Here is an 18,691-nt window from a genome sequence, read left to right as displayed (position 1 = left end):
CACCTGCCATCTCTCCCCGTAACCCGAATACCTGACCACCATGGATCTCTTCATTCTCCTCCTGAGACACTGTAGTATCCATTGGTCCCCATCTGTGTTCCTGGATAGCTTTTTCTTATCCTTGCCACAAGGTCACTCACTGCAGGGAGCCTGCACAGAGGATGACCGGATTTCTGTGTTCTGTGGCTGCTGGCAGCATTCGAGGTCTGCTGAGGGCACACACTGAGTAACAGAAAGGTTGTGGTTAGCCCACAAATCAAAGGGAGTGCTGAGGAGCCAGGCCCAGGACAGACTGCCCTGCCAATGCCCTGGCCCACACGCTGTGCCATGTACAAGCTCTGGGATCTGAATATCACTGGACCTCACTGGGGAACTAGCTCCTTATGACTTGTGCTTATAACGACCCTAGCAGCTGGGACAGGGGGAAGTGCAGCCATGGAGGTCACCCCCACAGCAAGATTCTTATCCTTAGCTTCCCCCTTGCCCCATCAGGTACCTTAACACCCGAAGCTGGGTTTACATGAGGTTTGGAAGAGCAGGGCACAGTCAGTGATATTGAAGCGTGAAGGGGCTGGGCAAGCTTGAGTCTGTGAAGTCCCTACAGCAGGGTTTCTCAGCCTTAGAACTACTGGCACCTGGGGTCAGGTCAGTCTGTGGTGTGAGGGGCTGTCCTGTGCATGGCTGGCTGTCAACATTGTCCCTGGTGCCTTTGTTACCCAGTGCTGCCCAAACGAAGCAGTACAACAAGCTTTCACGGACATCAAGTTGTTTTCGCACAACTTGGGATGTTGGAACCCACATGCAAGCTCTAGGGGAAGATTCTTCTCTGACTCTCTAGCTTTCAGTTACTGATAACAACCGTGGCTTGTAGACATACCGCTCTTCTCATCAGCCAGCGTCTTCTTCCTGCGTGTGTCGCTCTGCGCCTGTGTTCTATTTTATGAGAGACAACTCTAATAGGAAGGACTAGGTTTAAACCCCCTTACTCTGAAATCAGGAGCCTTGGTGGCATCATGTGTTATACATTGGACTGCTAACCTCAATGTCAGCAGTTCCGAACCACCAGCCACTCCTTGGGAGAAAAGTGAGGTTATCTATACCCATAAAGAGTCTCAGTCTCAGAAGTGCACAGTGGCAGTTCTCCCCTATCCTTCAGGCTCGCTCCGTGTTGGCATGGACTCGATGACAGTGAGATTTGGGGTTTACACTGCTAGGGCTCATCAACCGAACAAAAGAAGAGCCACCTAGGGTCACATTACAGGTACCAGGGGTTCAGCAGCTCTTTTGAGGGGATAAAATTCAATCCATCAGACCTGACCTCTAACCCCTAGCATGCTCCACCCAGTTGTTACAACCACAGATGTCTCCAGACCATGCCAACTGTGCCCTGAGGAATAAAATAGCTTGTGCTTGAGAAGAAGTGTCCCAGGGCAATGTGACCATCTGCCTTGACTTTCTAGAGAAACGCATCGTCCATTCCCCCACTTTGTATAAGGACGCCAGACCAAACAAAACTTAACTCCAGTTCCCAACTCATAGTGACTCTATCTAGGATTTTGAGGCTGTACGTCTTTAGAGGCAATAATGATGTGACTCTATCTCACGTACTTTGGACCTGTTGTCAGGAGAGACCGGTCCCTGGTGAAGAACATCATGCTTGGTCAAGTGGAGGGGCAGGCCTGCAACCAGATGGGTTGAGAAAGTCCCACAACAAGATGGTTGGCATGGTGGCAGCAACAATGGGCTCAAACATAAGAAAGGTGGTAGTGATGGCACGAGACCTGGCAGGGCTTTGTTCTGTTGTATATAGGGTTGCCACAGGTCAGAACTTACTGAACAGAACCCATATCCACAGCAATGAATATCGTTACCCTAGTGACAGCTCAGCATAGCTGCTGGGTTTGAACTTGAAACTTTGCAGTTAGTAGTCTAATGTGACACGGCCAAAGGATACAAGAAATACTTTGTTTCATCTCTTCAACTGTGTAGGAGGAAACGGAATAGTACAGGTGCAGGCCTACAGGGTAGCTGGCACCTGGCCTCAGAGTCAGGAAAATGGGCAGGAGTGGTGGGGCCTGGAACAAACCGAGTCATGGCAACAGTCACTGAGGTTAATAGGGACAAAGTATGCATTGCAGTTAAAAGGGGCAGTTACTGCCCCTCTCCCATTCCACTGCTGCCCTGGCACAAAAGCAGGCATGCTGTCACATCTTTCAGGTTTTCAAATGAATCAGGAGACTGGATCTCCCATGTGTTAATATCGATGATCGCAAAGTGAAAGATCTGGAAGCATTGGGCATCCCATTGAAACCTTACTGGGACCCAGATTCTGTTCTCCCAGCGAGAGCTCCCATTGCCCTTTGCTCCCATACGTCCGAGAGTAGGTAAGGCTGTGGCGACTTCCTTTCCCCTGGCAGAGTGGCCCCACACAGAGCTACAGAAGGGGAGGCTGGGCTGTGCTTGTCTCAAACCCTTCCCCACAGCCCTGCCCTTGGCTGTGCGTCCTTCATTGACATTGTTTTGCACACAGAAGATTTTATTTAGATATAGGTGATGTGTTGGCAGCCATTCCTCCGCTCCCAATTATGCTGATGAATGAGAAGATGCTACCAAATGCCCCCCCCCCACCTGTTTAGAATCACAGAGCCTCAGAGCTGGAAGAGCCCTTTCGAGAGCATATTGTCCAGCATTTTTCCAATGTTTATTTTTAGCTGTGGAACAATACACATTTTTTTTAATGCTCCGAATGCAAGTTGGATGAAAGCTGAGCTATTTGGTTGAGTATTGTGATGGGGGTCCGGGGTTGAGTCCCCGATGAAGGGCTACTCCTGGGGCTCCCCCTGGAGGCCCCTAGCACCATTCACTGCAGGGTTTCAGGGAGAAAATTCCAAAGCACAGAGGAGTATAACTGGAAGGTGTCGATTTAGACCGATCCACCATTTTATCCATGAAGAGATTGAGAAGGGAAAGGGATTCTACCAAACATCCAGTGCAGCGGCTCTCAACCTGTGTAAAAGCCACGCATCGTGGCTGAGAGGCAGCATCAGGGCAGGCGCCCTGGCCTGCACATGTGTTCTGAAGCATCAGATATGGTGTTGTTGGCAAGCACCTGTAGGGTGAAAGAATGCAATTGAAAGTACAACTGTCTGGCTTTTGTTCTGGTTTGAGTTTGGGTCGGTTGTTGTTGTTGCAAGGGAGAGATACTGCTGACTGGATGACTTAGCCCGAGGAGGCATGTATTCAATGGGCAAGACAAGCAGAAGAACCGGGGTACCAAGGAACCAGGGCCAGGGCCACTATAGGAGTCAGGACAGTGCAGCCTTCCTCAAGGTCCTGCCTCCTGGAGTTTCCATTTCTGCCTGCCTGCCAACGAGTCTGAAGACACCACACTATGGGTTTGCTTGGATCCCATCTCTACCACTGTCCCTATGTTCATCCATTCAGAGAGGCAGGGTGCCCCACAGTCAAGTGCAGACTGTTTTTACTGGAAGATGGAGTTATAGACAAAGGGCAAGCCATGTCAAGGTCAATAGCTGCTTTGCATAGATGTCAGTCTCCCTTTCCCCTTGACCAGACTCCAGGGAGGACAAAGACATGCTGGCCAGAAGTGGTTTTCTTATCTGCCTTCCAGACCAGACAAACCAAATCACTGCCGTCAAGTCAACGCTGACTCAGAGCGACCCCTGGGGGTTTCTGAGCCTGACTCTTCGTGGAAGTAGAAAACCTCATCTTTCCCTCATGGAGGGGCTCACTTTGAAATCAGCAATCCAACATGCAATCCATGGTGCTGCCAAGGCACCTTGTCTGCCTTCCAAGTCCAGGTGGTTGCCTTCCCTGCACCTGTCTCATACAGGAATAATAATAATAAAATCCCTCACTGCCGTTGAGTCAATTCTGACTCACAGCAACCCTGTAAGACAGGGGACAACTGTCCCTGTGGTTTTCCAAGACGGTAACTCTCCAGGAGCGTAGAAAGCCTCCTTTTTGTCCCAAGGTGGGGACTAGTGCTGCCAACTGCTGATCTTCAGGTTAGCAGCCCAACAACACATAACCACTACACCACCAGGGCTTCTGCTATAGGAAGAGAAGCCTAGAAGGAAGAAGCAGAGCAAATGGGTGGAGTTCCTACCACCCCTCACCACCCCGCCCCACTGCCTTTACCAACCTAATGCTGTTAGCCTGCTAATCCCAACCAGACATTAGCACTTCACACCTTATGGCTCAATGTAATGAGAACGCTGGCTGGGAAATTATAGAGCTTGAAGTGCGATTCCTGGAATATCCAGACTAAAGTAAAGTAAATAGAGCCGCCCTTAGAGGACTCTGCTGCTTGCCGAGCACTTGTCTTTCCTGCCTGCTCCCTGGCTAGCTGAGCCCTGATTATCTGGGGGAGGGCAACTTGCTCAGTTAACGGTGCCAGACTCTGGCACAGTAGCAGGCGGCAAGCACCAGCAGCAATGGAGGTGAGGTTTCAGGAAAGCATTCTTTCCTGATTCAAAGAATCAAAGGAGAGGGTGTATATGGGTGGGGTGCAGAGGGCACTTGGAGGGCAGTGGCACGCTCTCGGGGTGGACACTTGGTGCTCTCTCTTTGTCAAAACTCATAGGCAGCGAAGAGCATGACCCGCAGTGTAAGCTGTGATTGTTAGTGACTGATACTCAGCGTTGACTCCATAGTTGTGCCACACCACAAAGCAAAGTGTTACCGAGGGAAGAAACTCTGTACATGGCAGGGACAGGGTAGATGAAAATGCTGTGGGCAGTTTTCTTTGTACACATCAAATCAAACGCTCTGAGGCTGTATGGTCAGGAAAAGCACGTTTCCCTGTGCACAGTGCCAGGAACCCCAAACGCACGGGCTCCTGAAAAATAAGATCTATTCAAATAAGCCTGGGTAATGAGGAGCGGAATGAGGCAGAATCAGTAAGCAAATTCATCTTCTGCTTGTAGCTCTTCCTCTTTGGGAAAAAAGACAAGCTGTCCAGAGAAGCAGTAGATACCCTGAAACCAGGAGGGCAAAAGTCACATGTTGAGGCTGGGTAAGAGCCCCCAGTGGCAACGTGATTACATATTGGGCTGCTAACCTCAAGGTCAGCAGTTAAAGCCCCCCAGCCACTCCAAAAGAGACAGATGAGGCTTTTGCCTGCCAGCAGTTACACTCTCAGAAATCCCCAAGCGTAGTTCTACCCTGACCGGTAGGGTCACTGTGAGTTGGAATCAGCTTGATGGCAGTGAGTTTTTTTGTTTTATTTAGAAGGATGGAGGAATAGCTCTCGACTGATGGTCTTTTGACTTCATATTAAGGGAAAGAAAATTAAATCCATAGTTGAGTCACAGTAATTAGATTCCTGGTATATCCCTAACTGAGACACCATCTGATTCAACTCCTTGATTTATAAGTGGGTCACTGGGTGCCAGAGAGGTTCAAGGTTGTTGCCAAGGTCAACAATGAATCAGGGGTTGAGTCAAGATTCTAAAGAGCCCGTCTTATGACCCCCAAGTCCAATGTCCTTACTGGTAACTCCTTTTAAAGGCTTTGAAAATTATTTTCAAAGGGTGTGAAATAGCCAACTAACAATGTTTTGCAAAGACTGCCGATAATGAGGAGATTATAATGCATGTTAGTGTTTTAAAATTTAGTTTTAATGCCCTAAGCAATCTGGGCATCATCATCATAATCATCAGTATCATCATCTTCTTCTTCTCATCAGGAGAGATTTGAGCAATCTTGTGATTATAAAATAGCTAATTGCAAAGCTCTCATCTCAGGCTTGAAGAGTATTTAACATTCTTCTGAGGAAAGTCTAGACAGATATGTGTGAGAGTGTGCATGTGTTGAGATGGGGCTGTAGGCAGGGGGGAAGGGGGTTCTTGATGGGAAGAAAGGATGACAGGTGGTTACCAGGTCCTAATCATCAAGGGGCGACGACCACCATGTGTGTTTGGGCTTCCTGGTACCATATCAGATGCAACGTACCTTTCTGGATCATAGAGCATCTTAGCATTTGATTTCTGCTTAGGAGTGAAGCAGTGCACATTTTGCTAAAACAGCTTTGCACTTCACCCTCCCAACCTTCACTCAGGTTAGCTCCAGGCTGCCATGTTAACAGTCATCCTTGGAAAGAAAGGCAAATGCCAACTTCTGGTGGCTCCTCTCAGCAAGCTTTCGCCATTCAGCACCCAGAGTCCCTTATACCATAAGGCGCTGTCCCTGCTCTGTTGGGAAGAACCCACAGTCTCGTGGGGGGAACTAAGGGGATGTTGTCAATATGGACATGCCTAGTGGAGATGCTCGGGAGTTCTGGCAAAAGGGAAATAAGTCAGGACTACTGTTTCAAAGAGGGTAGGGCTCCTGGATTAGGCTGCAAAAGAGCACCTGTGTCAGGACTGTGAGAAAGAGGAGGAGGGAAGGGCAGGCTGCCCGGAGAGCAAACAGCCCAAGCAAGCAAGACTGTGGTGTAATCATGGGGCAGCAAAAGGCATGCCCTGCGCAGTGTGTGGTGGTGGGGAACAGTGTGGGGAAGAAATAGGAAATGGTGTTTGTGAGACACCTATCCATCCTTTATGCATCATTCTTCAACAACAAATGTTGAACACTGTGATGGGCAGAATGACAACCTTCCCCAACAAAGACATCCATGTCCTAATTCCAGAGCCTGTGAATATATTACCTTACTTGGCAAGAGGGGCCTTAGGCACATGATTAATGTAAGGATCATAAATAGCAAACTTATCCCAGATTATCCTGATGGACAAAATGCAAGCACCAAACCGAGCCAAACCCACTGCCATCGAGTTCATTCACACTCACTGAGAGTCTGTAGGACAGGGCAGAACTGCCCTTATGGGTTTCCAAGACTGCATCTCTTTAAAGAAGTAGAAAGCCTCATCTTTCTCCCATGGAGTGGCTGGTGATTTTGAACTGCTGACTTTGTGGTTAGCAGCCCAATGTATAACCCACTAAGCCACCAGGGTTCCTTCAATGTAATCGCAGGGAATCTTATAAGTGAAATCCCTGGAGGCAGGAGAGTCTGTGTCTAAAAGCAATGTGAAGGTGCTACACAGCTGACTCTAGAGACAAGGAAGGGCCATGAACCCAGGAATGCAAGGACCCTCTACAAGCTGGAAAGGGCATCACTGCCACCAAGTCCGTTCCAACTCACAGCGACTAAAACACCCCCTGAGAGTCTTCTTAACACTCAACAACAGATTCACTCAATCAATTGAAAAAGGATCTGCCCTTGGCATTCAGCTCATGGAAGTGCTGTTGACATGGGCTCCAAATAGCAGGAGCAACTGGAAAGCGTCCCCGGGCAGCTCAAGAGGCAGTGAGGTGACTGAGGAAGGGACAGCTCCGCTTCCGAAAAGGATGATGATGACGGTGACCCAACTCCGAGGACGAGATCTGTGTCGCTGATTGTAATGTGGAAGCGGTGGGCGTTTTGCCACGTGTAGCCTCAGCAAGACCACCACCAACAAAACTTAGGGAGAAATCTTTCATTTTTTATGTTTGTGATTTCAGTTTGCCCAGGGAAAGCGCCAAAGAGATCGTCTCATATGTCAAAATCACCCTCGCTCTCCTCCATCCCTAATCCTCCAAACATCCTCTTGGCAGACAGAAAAAATGCAGGTCAGAAATATCCCAGAAGCCCCAGGTGTCCTGCATTGTCTGCCCTTCACTCTAAACCATCTTAAATAGATCCTTATCCCACCCAGTGCCTGTGTTGCATACGTAATTTCTCCATTCCGGGGTGGTTTCTCTGACAGTTTCCCATTGACCTTCTACCGACGATTGCGCTCGACTTTGAATTTTAAAACCCCACTGTGGTTTGAAAAAGACCTAAAGGATCTTGAAGGATGAAATCAGAAATCTAGATTAGCAATTACTATAAACCTGCCAGAGAGTAAGATTTTTTTCCCCCTTGGGCCAAAAGGAAGGCTCAAGAACAACCCAAATGCACCGTGTCGTGAAGCCGCTATTCTGGAAACGTGCATCTCTGCTGCCCACAGCCCTTTCATCCTCGCCCACTGAAGACGTCTCTCGGATGAAGCCGCTGTCATCGGAATGCTGGGGAAATACTCCGGCGTTAAGTCTCATTTAGGATGAATGGGATTTTTTTTTTTTTTTTTTGCTTCTTTCCCTGTTGGCTCCTTTGCTGGAGCTTTAATTGAAAGCCCTCGTATCAGGCCACCATCCCACCTGAGTATCTGCCTGCACCCTGGAAAGCCCTCGCCCCCAGATGTTCCTCCTGATGTCAGGAAGCTTCTTGGGCTTGGCCACTCAAGGGGAGAAAGTGGCAGCTGCCTTTGAAGCACACAGGAGAGCTGCTCCCCCATGAAACCCCTGTAATTCTTAAGTGCCCCTCCTGTCTCTGTTTTCTACCACTGGGTGCTGTGTCTTCCCACGGGAGTCTGCGCAGTTCTGCTCCACAAGGCTGCCTTTCACAGTTCAGCCTCACCAGGCACCACAGCAGTAACAGAGCCACAGCTAATGCTTATCTACACTAAGTGTGCCTCCAGCAAAGAGCTGGTCTGGGTGCTCCATCATAACAGGAACTCCTTTATTCTCCCCCACCACCTGTGACATGGATGGTATGACCCTCCCCATGCGACAGGGGAACACAGTGCCACATGAGGAAGAGAGGAATGTGGCCACTGTTGTAGTAGTAGCTTATTGGGAATCGGCACACAGATAACCTCAAATGGCCTGGCTCCTGAAGGTGGGTCCTGAAATAGGACACAGCTGTCTCCCCAAAGTAGAGCTGACCTTAATGTGATTAGAGTCAAGCATTTTGTATGTGTGTGTGTGTGTGGGGGGGGGGGGTTCATTCATTTTCGGATGTGGCCTAACTCAAAGAACTGCCACGGATGTCTGTTAAGGGCAGCTCCAGAATTCAGGCCTCTAACAACCACTGAGCTTCCTGCCTCCACCACTGGGTCCTGGCTCTGCCAGGCTCTGTGTGCAGGACATGTGGACATGTCGCACAGGGCCTATGAAATGCATGGGCAACACGCTCTCCTGGCTATTAAGCACTCTTCCAAGTCAAATAGCTAGTCGTATAGGAACCGGACCAATTCATTTCTCCATTCAATGGATCTTTCTTAAGCATAGAATATGCTCTGTAGGCCTTGGGTGGGGGGGGGGGGTAATATGGTCAAATTCTCTCTTTCTGTATGAGAGAGCCAAGTTAGAATCCCAGCCAGTGCACCTCACGCATAGCAACCGTCCATCTGTCGATGGAGACCGGCATGTTGTTGAGGTGCTGCAGAGGCTTCTGGTTTCAGGAGAGCTTCCAGACTAAGACGGGCTAGGAAGACCTGCCTGATGATCCACTGGTGGATTTCAGAAATCCACCAGTAAACTTGACGGAGCCCAAGCCTGTGAATAGCAACTGAGGATGGGGTGGTGCAGGCCTAGACAGCGTTCCTTTCCATTGTGTGTGGGACGTTGTTCGGGCTGTACCATGCGTTGGGCAGCAAACAGCAACGGGGCCTGTGTAGAGTGCTACAGACACAATGGTAGGAGGTCAGACATGGTCTCTGTTCTCATGACGCCCTCCCTGGGGGAGGCAGACATTAATCAAATGATTGCACAAATGAAGACAGCACAATGCAATTGGGTAAGAGGTCAGGCCACGTGGTGCCAGGGCAGGGTGTCAGATGGAGGTGCGGGAGGTGTGGTGGGTGTTTGGGGCTCCCCTTTCAGAGGAAGCGAAGGTGGGAATGATGAATGGCACATTCAGGGGAAACAGGTGGTAATGGGCACTTGGAGACCCGGCAGGGGGCAGTATTATGTGTGAAAATCTGTCCTGCCATGAAGGATCAAGGTGAGTTTGTGGCACTGAACAAGGCCAGTGTGACTACAGTGTAGAATGCATGGGTCAAAGATATAGAAGGAACAAGAGTTTGGGGTTCATCCTATCATAAAGCTATGTCTTAACCTCATAGAGCCAATGTTTTGCACTTGTCCCCTGGGCTAAAGATCGGTGGTTCCGACCCACCCAGGATCTCTGGGAAAATCACAGCCCAGAAACCCAATCAAGCAGTTCCACTCGGTAAAGCCAAGGTCTCTCTGAGTCAGAATGACTGTTACAAAGGGGGTAGGTTAAATTGCATTTCCACTGGCCGTGACGATTGCCCACACTCACCATTGAGTCGATTCGGACTCATAGTGACCTTATCAGACAGGGTATAACTGCCCTGGTGGGTTTCCGAGACTGTAAAGGTTTAAGGGAGTAGGAAGCCTCATCTTTCTCCCAAGGATTGGCTGGTGGCTTTGAACTGCTGACCTTGCACTTCACAGTGCAACATGAAACCCGATACACCACCAGGGCTCTTCTTGTGGACACCACAGCATGGAGATGGAAGAGGAGAGAAGTGGCAGCTGTGAACAGGGGTTACCTGCATGTGTGTAGGATCCAGCCTAGTTTTAATAAGGAACCGAGGAAGACATAGAACTCTTAAAGTCAGCATCTTTCTTTTGTAAACCCATGTTCAACCAATGAAGGCAGTGTTCTCCATTGAGGGGCTGGTGGTTTCGAACTGCTGGCTCTGTGGCTAGCAGCCCAATGCCACCAGGGTTCTGTTGAAACTTCTAGGTACTTCATAGCAACTTTGCTCTTGACAAGGTGCAACTCCATTGGTGTGTGTGTGTGTGTGTGTGTGTGTGTGTGTGTGTGTGTAAGAGCTTGTTTTCTGAATCTCTGAAGCCTGGCTCATGTCACAGACATGTAATTTCCAATATCCCTGTGCTTTGCCAGTGTTCATGTATGAAATCAGGGCCGCCTTTGCAAAAGGAATAATGCAGGTAGAAAGCCCTGTAAACAGCTGAGTGCTTTGTGCACGCCTGCGCCATTATCCTTAATAACGGGGCTCGTTGGAGATGATGCACGAGCCTCTTCCCAGAGGTAATATATGTAAAGTGTTCAAGAGGGTGCCCCACGCCTGGTAAACAACATCATCGGTGTAAACTCTCGCTTTTTCCCTGGCAGCCCTCCCTGTGTTTCCTTCCCTCAGGCCGAGTGTGAGGACGACCGCTGTCTCATGAAATAGGTTTATGTGTTCTTGCCCCTCGTCTCTTTCAGGCCAGAACAAAATCCGCTTCATCCCAGGCATGGTGGGCCCCATGTTAGAGATGACACTTATCCCTGAGACGGAGCTCCGGAAAGCCACCATTCCAATCTTCTTTGACATGATGCTGTGTGAATATGAAAGGAGTGGGGATTTCAAAAAGGTAAGAAGACACGAAAAGAAACAAGAGCCTGGAAACTCAGGCCAGCCTCTCTGAGGCCCAGCCCTTTCCCTATCATGAGAGCCTCGCGCCATCTGCCTGAGCATCAGTCAGAGGCTCAGCCAACGGACAGGTGCACTTAGTTATGTGCCCACAACAAACGGCAGATTGTATGTATTCAGTCTTCTATCATGCATCACTGCCAGAGGCCAAGATGAAAAGGCGCGTCCTTGCTGTGTAGCTCGTTGGCCCCTTTCTCAAGAGTAGAAGGATCCTGCTTCCTTACTTGGTCATTTTCTGAAGGTGTTAGAAGGCTCTCCCCCTTCCACCACCCGGGTCTCTATAGACACTCATGTCTAACATGGCATCTTCTCGGATAACTTGATGGTTGTTGTTAGGTTCCGTCGAGTGGATTCTGATTCATAGCAACCCTTTGCACAACGGGCTCCTGCAACAACCTCACAATCGCTGAGCCCGGTGCTGTGGCCGCTGTGCTAATCCATCCCCTTGAGGTTCTTCCTCTTTCCCCTGACCCTCTAGTTTCCCAAGCATGCTGGCCTCTCCCAGGGCCTGGTCTCTCCTGGTGACACATTCAAAGAATGTGAGAATGTGGAGATCCAGGAATAGCCCACGGGCACCTGGTGACATTCTTGGCTGTGCATCAAAGTGGACAGTCAATGGAGTTAGGAGAGCCTCATGTATCTGGCCTGGGAATGGGCGGCTTCCCCCAGCACAGCACGGAGGGAGGGAGCATCTATTGTAAAACTCAAAGGTTGTTAGCTGTATGTTTTTATTGAAAATCCAGTTTGACTTGCTGGACGAGACCATTTTCTGAGCCCAGTCACACTCGAAGCTTCTGGCAGTGCAGGAAGCTCCCAGTTTCACCCAGGTTCCTGCAATGCTCACGTCAGGGAGGTCGGACTCCAAGCTCTGCTGATGCTGTCATTGTGGTTTTCCTTTGATCTCTTGTCATCCCCTCCATCCCAGTCCCTCACCTGGTTCCACTCCTAAGTGGACTTGTCACTGCCCCCACCGCTTGCTCTCTGCTGTCTCTGCCATCACAATAGATGTTGATGGAGTGAAAGATGAAACGGCATCCTCTAGAGCAAAGCGTTCTCAAAATATTGCTTTCTGGAGCATGGATCCAACAGGCTGTGCTCGGGAAGAGGGTTTTGAGACCCAGCACTGCCGGAGGCCCTGGCTACTGTCACCTCTTAGGGCCTTCCTCAGTGCATGCAGTGCTGTCATCAAAGACATCCCACGATGACCGTACAGTCACAACAAGAACAACAAGTGGCCACACGTCAATTCCAGCACATGGAAACCCCATGGTGGAAGAAGAGTGGAAGTGTGGAACTGAGCTCCACAGGGATTTCAGTGGCTGGCCCAAGCAGGTCCGCAGGCCTTTCTCCCAAGGTGTTCTGGGTGCATGTGAATGACCAACCTTTTGGTAAGCAGCTGGATGCATGACATTTATTTTACTCAGAGACCCCCTCCATAGCATCATTTAGAGAATCAGCCACTTTGAAATGAGTTCACATGAGAGGACTAGGACCCTTGCTTCCCGTTATCGCACCCTGGTGAATTTCCCTCTTGGGAAGTAGTGGGCACTCTCACAGTGACCAGATGCTGTCCCCCGCAAGCAACCTGAACAGAAGTCAGGCTGAGGAGTTCCAGTAAAGACAGAGACCTTGTTGAACTAGATGCGTCAGGGGACAGAGCAGATGAAATGCTGGACTGAGTGTCTGTAGGCAGTTTGGAATCTGTTACCTCTGAAGTGGGGGCAGGCAAAGTCAGTGACAGGTGAGGCCATGTGAGGATACACCATGCGTGAGCAGCAGGTGGGCTTGGAAGATTTCCGGAAGAACCAATGAATGAAAGAAACATCCCAGACCCCCATAGTATGCGATGACCTCAACAGAAATGACATCTACTCGACCTCTGAAATATGATCTGACAGCTATGGTGGTTGGTGGCCTCTTCAGAAGCTTGACATTGACATGTGGATTTCCTTTCCTGAAACAAAAACCAAGAAAGAGTTTCTGTCACATCTGCTCTGACTCATGCCAACCCCGTGTGTGCCAGAGTAGAATATGCCCTGCAGGATTTTAGTGGCTGATTTCTAGGAAGTCGATTATCGGGTCTTTCTTCCCAGGTCCATCTGGTTGCACCATCGCCTCCAACCTTCCAGGTAGCATGGAGCAGGCTGGCCATTTGCACCAAACAGCTGTTCCTTCCGTAAAGACTCTGCTTCAATGGCATGCCCTAGGCATACACCCACCTGTTCTCTGTGTCTGGGGTCATTTGGGGAGCCCTCACTCCAGGCCTGCATTCATCGTGAGCATGTTCCACAATTGCTTCTCTTGGCTGCTCCTTTATTAAAAGAGAAAAGACAATCGAGCTGACTAATGGGGCAGTTTTCCACATGAAAACCAGCTGGTGTATTTGGTGGGAGCTCAGCTGTGTGATGAGCCGACCCAGCGTGCCTATTTAGTTCACAATAAGCACCCATGGATGGGGAGGAGGCAAGGCCCCAAGGAGCCCCAAACAGAGCTGATAACCAGACCAGATGCTGGGAGCTGGAATCTAGGAGGCGTCATGGGGAAACTGGAACGAGTGCATGGTCATAGAAGACTCAGGTACCCAGAAGGTGGCAGGTTTTACTTGCTAAAATGCAAGCTCATTCAAGAGCATAGCAGAGCCATGAGAAAAGGTAGCTAGGCCTTTGCTCCCAGTTTATATCAGGTGCTTTGACCTTGAGCCCAATGCCTTTCATTTCCTTAGCTTTCATGGTTGACATAGGGCTGCTCCTTTGCTCTTTACCTGCAGATCCCCTATTCACCCTCCAGTGAAGGCCTGCCTTTGTGTAGAAAGCCTGTTCTGAGGCCTGGGGTCATTGGTTCAGCTGGATGCAAGAAACAAAGTTAGCTGGACCTCAGAAAGGAAGAGGAAGCACTGTGAAGCATTCTCTTTGTCTCCTGGATCTCTTGTACAACCTCATTGCCAGACTGTTCGTTCCTGTCCTCTGGTCCAAACCACAGAGAGACTTAATGCCTTTGACCACAATCCTCTGTACCTCAGTGTACAACCCTTGAGCCCAGACCATCTTCTTTGCCTAGGACTGGATGGGCCTTCACTGGTACCCACCATGCCTTCTCTGGGAGGCTGTAAGTGGAGCATTCTCACCCAGAGGGAGGTTGACCATAGTGTGGTGGGCATGGCCAGGCGGTGCCCCCAGGCAGTGTTAAAGGGATCTCATCCAGCCTGTGTGGACCTCTGTCCTAGCACTCGGCACTTGGGGTGCCAAGATATGCTTACTGGCCTCTTTCTCCTACTAGACTGTGACTTCTTGAGTTGGCCAAAGCCAACTCTTTCATCTTTGAGCTCCTAGCATTGTGAAGTGCCTGGCCCATGCATGGTGGGCACCATGCCAATGTTTCTGAGATGATGGAGGCATTGAAACATCACACACACTCACACATTTCAGGGGAGGAGCCACAGTACAGGCAGGGGCTCTCCAGAAAATATTAAGAATAATGACCTTAGCTGTCCACTGCTTGACTAATCCCTTGGGCTGAACAGACGAGCTATCTTGCTGTCAATTCTTCTTTGGGAAGGCTATGTCTATGGGTGTTCTGAATAACATTCGTGGGAGGGAATAGGGTTAAAAACGAAGGATAGTTGTTGCCTATGGAGCAAATTGTAGAATGCAACTGCGTCTCTGAGAGTCGGACCCACCCGCAGATGAAGAGATCCTGGTGACAATCCCTCTCAGAGTAGGGTGAGGTCATGGTATCTGACAGCACCACAAAGAACTCAGTAGTAGCTCAGTGACTGCTTGTTGAATAATTAGTGGTGGATTCTTCAGTTTGGCAGATTTCACTAAACAACAACAACTAACTGACTTTGGCTTAGGAAAAGTTTGAAAATCTGATTAGTTTAAGAGACCAGAATAACTAGGTGGTGCTTGGCCACCAATGCCCACTGCTCTAAGAAGGATCCCATGAAAAGGTTCTGTGTAGCGTGCGTGCGTGCGTGTGGTGGTGGTGGGGTGGGGGGCGGGGGGGGGCGGGGGATATGTAGAACAGAACTCAGATTCATAAAAGAGATCAAGCTTGCCGGTCAGATGGAAACCCGGGGACTAATAACACCCTGAAACGAAGGCCCTTACCCTTCTGGCTGGCAACTGCGCTCACCTCCCTCTTAGATCGGAAGGGCAGGGTTCCCTCAAGGACAGGGTTCTGAGGATTGGAAAAGAAGGATCATTGGAAGCAGGAGACATAGGAAGGAGTGGGATAAGCAATGGTCCACGTGGGACGTGGGGGTGGGAGGGATTGCAATCAATGAGTCGAATCAGAATGTACAGGAAATGTTGATTCTAAAACTATGGTCTGCTCTGTAAATCTTCATGTAAATCTCAGTAAAAGGTTTAAAAAAAAAAAGAAGACAGACTCGCAGGAGGAAATCAAATCAAATCTGTAAATAAGTCTCAACCACCAATGATGCACCCCATACTGTGCTTTGGGGTCAGAGAGACTCACTGCTTAGACGAGGGGGTTTCAAACAGGATGAAAAGATATTTTTAAAGGAATTTTTTGAAGTCCTCATACAGGCTACATAAGAGCCCAGGTGGCATAGTGGTTACACACAGGGCTGCTAACCACAAGGTCAGCAGTTCAAAATCATCAGCTGTTCCTCGGGAGAAAGACAGGGCTTTCTACTCCCATAAAGAGATTCAGTCTCAGAAGCTCACAGGGCTGCTGTGAATCAGCATTCACTCCATGGCAACACGTCTGTTTTTCTTTTCGGTGTATAGGCTGAATGACTTGGTACAAAGTATTTAACCTCTTTTACCCTCCGCTTATTCAGCTATCCAATGGGTATTATAATACGATTGGCGGTTCTTCAACTCAAAGTCTTTGTAGGGTGAATTGGAACAAACAGATCAGAGAAGTCAGAGAAAAGAGAAGGCTGCTCAGACTCCCAACGCCCTCCCTTCTTCTCCCATGACACGACCTTCTCCAGTTTGCTCCCTGCTCCAGCATCCACATATCAGGAAAACTAGCGTCCCACGAACAAAGGAGATCAACAGCCACCTTACCAGTGGCAGCTGGATTCAATTATCTCTGACATCTAAGCCCATTGCACCGCATCTTCCTATGTCAAAGTCCATATGGTGCCTTTGAAGAAGCATGTTCCCTAAATTTACACCTCAGCAGGAAGGGCCTGGGCTCCTCTCAGGAACCAGAAAACATTCCAGGGAAACAAGAGGATGAAAATTGCCAACAGGTTCTGAAGTCGCGGCAGCTGACACAGCAGTGGGAAGGCACAGTGCTAATGTGGGCTCGGAAAGAGAGAGGAACATTCTTGAATGAATGGCTCTTGGAGTTCAACCACTTTCTGTTGATTGGGCCTATGTAAGATCTGTACAAGGGCCCCTAGAGCCCCCGACTTCTGTGTTTCACAATAAAATGGGCCGTCCTAGAGATGAAGCCATTCATGGTTACCTCATGGGTTAATTAGCTAGAACCATTCCACAGAAGTTTCTTGGCTGTCATCACAACAAGGCCTTTCTGCTACAATATCACTGGGTAGATTCAACCCCAAAACCTTAACACCAAACCAGTCTCACTACTGAACCTGAATGCTGACTCACAACAACTCTGTAGGAGCGTGATTCTTCATGGGAGTAGAAAGACCCATCTTTGTTCTGTGGAGCAGCTAGTGGTTTCAAACTGCTGACCTTGCAGTGAGCAGCATAACTCATAAATGCTACATCATCAGAACTCCTTTTGAGGTCAAGGGCAAAATGCTTGCATCGCCCAGGGCTCTAACCTCTGGATGCCGTTGCGTGCTGTTCAGGCAGCCCCTCTGCAGAGCAAACCTGCAGTAGAGGAGAGCCACCCACAGGGTGTTCTAGGCTGTAATCATCATGTGATTGGATCCCCGGGTCTTTTCTCCCCTGGAACAACTGGTGGGTTCTAATCACCAGTCTTCAGTTAGTAATGGAGAGCTGAACCTTTGCACCATCTGGGCTCCTTTAACCCTTAGAAGCTGCCCTACAAATATCCTCCTCCCAGGGTGGGGTGAGATATCAAGGCGTCCATGATGTGATGCAGTCATGTCATTAGGGATGAAAAGGAATTTAAAAGGGAAGGATCAGAACTATGCCCTAAGTGGTACCTCGTGATAATATGGTGGGGGGGGGGGCAAGACTGCCCCAGTGGCGCAGCAGATGGCAGAGTTGGGGGAGCTTTCTTTTTGTATTGGACCCTCTTGCCTGCACTAGCTGAAGTTCACACATCATTTAAAACCGCAGGCAAAGATGCTACTTTGCTTCTGTTTCCTCCTTTGTAACACGGGACTGTTGAGACCTAGCTCACTCAGCTACTGCGAAGATTAAATGAGATGACGGTGCTAGTGATGGTGACAACAGACAACACTACGTGCCAAGCCCCGTACTCTGCTTTTCCCAGGCATCTCCCATTCGCTTCCCCAGCAGTGCAATGAAACAGGCGCCGCTGGCCAGCTCCATCTGAAAGATGAGAAGGCTGAGCCTCAGGAGTGTTCCGTGACTGGCACGCAGGTCTTGGTTACAGCACTATTCAGCATAGCCAAAGGCGGAAACAACTCCCTTGCTGATGGACAGAGGAATTCATAAACAAAACAGGTGGCACACATCTAAAATGGAGTGATAGTCAGATTGTTGGTAATTGCTGCCAATTTGACTCCACCTCATAGCAAACCTGCCTGAGAGAGAGAGAAACACTGCATCTCCCAAGCCACCCTCTGTGGTTCCAGCTCATGAGCCAGCTCACCTTGTTGAGGGCCTTCCCAGTTTTTACCGCATCCTCTGCTTTGCCGAGCATGGCTGTATTCTTCAGACACAATGTGTTTGTTCTGCAGGCAGTCCGTGGTACTTCCCACACTCTTCGCCAACTCCGTCATTCAAATGCATCCATGTTCTGCCGTCTCCCCTAATCATTGCCTGGCTTTCACAAGCATATGAGGGAATTGAAAATGCCCAGCCATGAGAGCATTAAAATCCTGATGTCTGATACAAGGATGAAAGGTGAAAGTATTATGCTGAGCAAAGTAAGTCAGGCACAGAAAGGCAAATATGGTAGGATCTCACTTGCATAATAGCGAGGACAGGCAAGTTTGTAGAGACCATCATTTCTTAGCATTGACGTGGAAAGGGTGGGAGAGGAAAAGGGGCAGTATTGCTTAGGGGCCTCGAAGCTCCTGTAAGGGCCGTGAAAAACCATGGGAATGGAGAGTGGGGGTGATTGCACAACATGATGAGTGTAATTAAGATCACTGAATTGTTCACATGAAAATGACTGAAGTGGCTCATGTTTTGTGATACACATTTGGCATTTGCCACAACGAACCATTGTTCATTTCAATTTAATTTAAAAAGAAAAGTTGAGTAATGTGCCCAAGGTCACGCCACTGGGGA

At 49.2% G+C, this 18,691-nt stretch overlaps 1 protein-coding gene across 1 annotated transcript in view; it reads left to right on the top strand.

The window, feature by feature from the left end:
• The window catches only part of DOCK2 (dedicator of cytokinesis 2), a 526,484-nt gene that overhangs the window by 448,033 nt on the left and 59,760 nt on the right, over positions 1–18,691 (top strand). Inside the window, exon 33 of the mRNA XM_004696777.2 lies at positions 11,084–11,232. Within this exon, the coding sequence (XP_004696834.2) occupies positions 11,084–11,232 (149 nt within the window). The remainder of the gene's footprint in view (positions 1–11,083; positions 11,233–18,691) is intronic.

Source organism: Echinops telfairi, unplaced genomic scaffold (genome assembly GCF_000313985.2).
Source record: "Echinops telfairi isolate 266 unplaced genomic scaffold, ASM31398v2 ScPeMD7_7469;HRSCAF=8507_0, whole genome shotgun sequence".
NCBI lineage: Eukaryota > Metazoa > Chordata > Mammalia > Afrosoricida > Tenrecidae > Echinops > Echinops telfairi.
The sequence above is the reverse complement of the archived record's forward strand: the minus strand, read 5'-3'. Positions and strand labels throughout refer to the sequence as shown.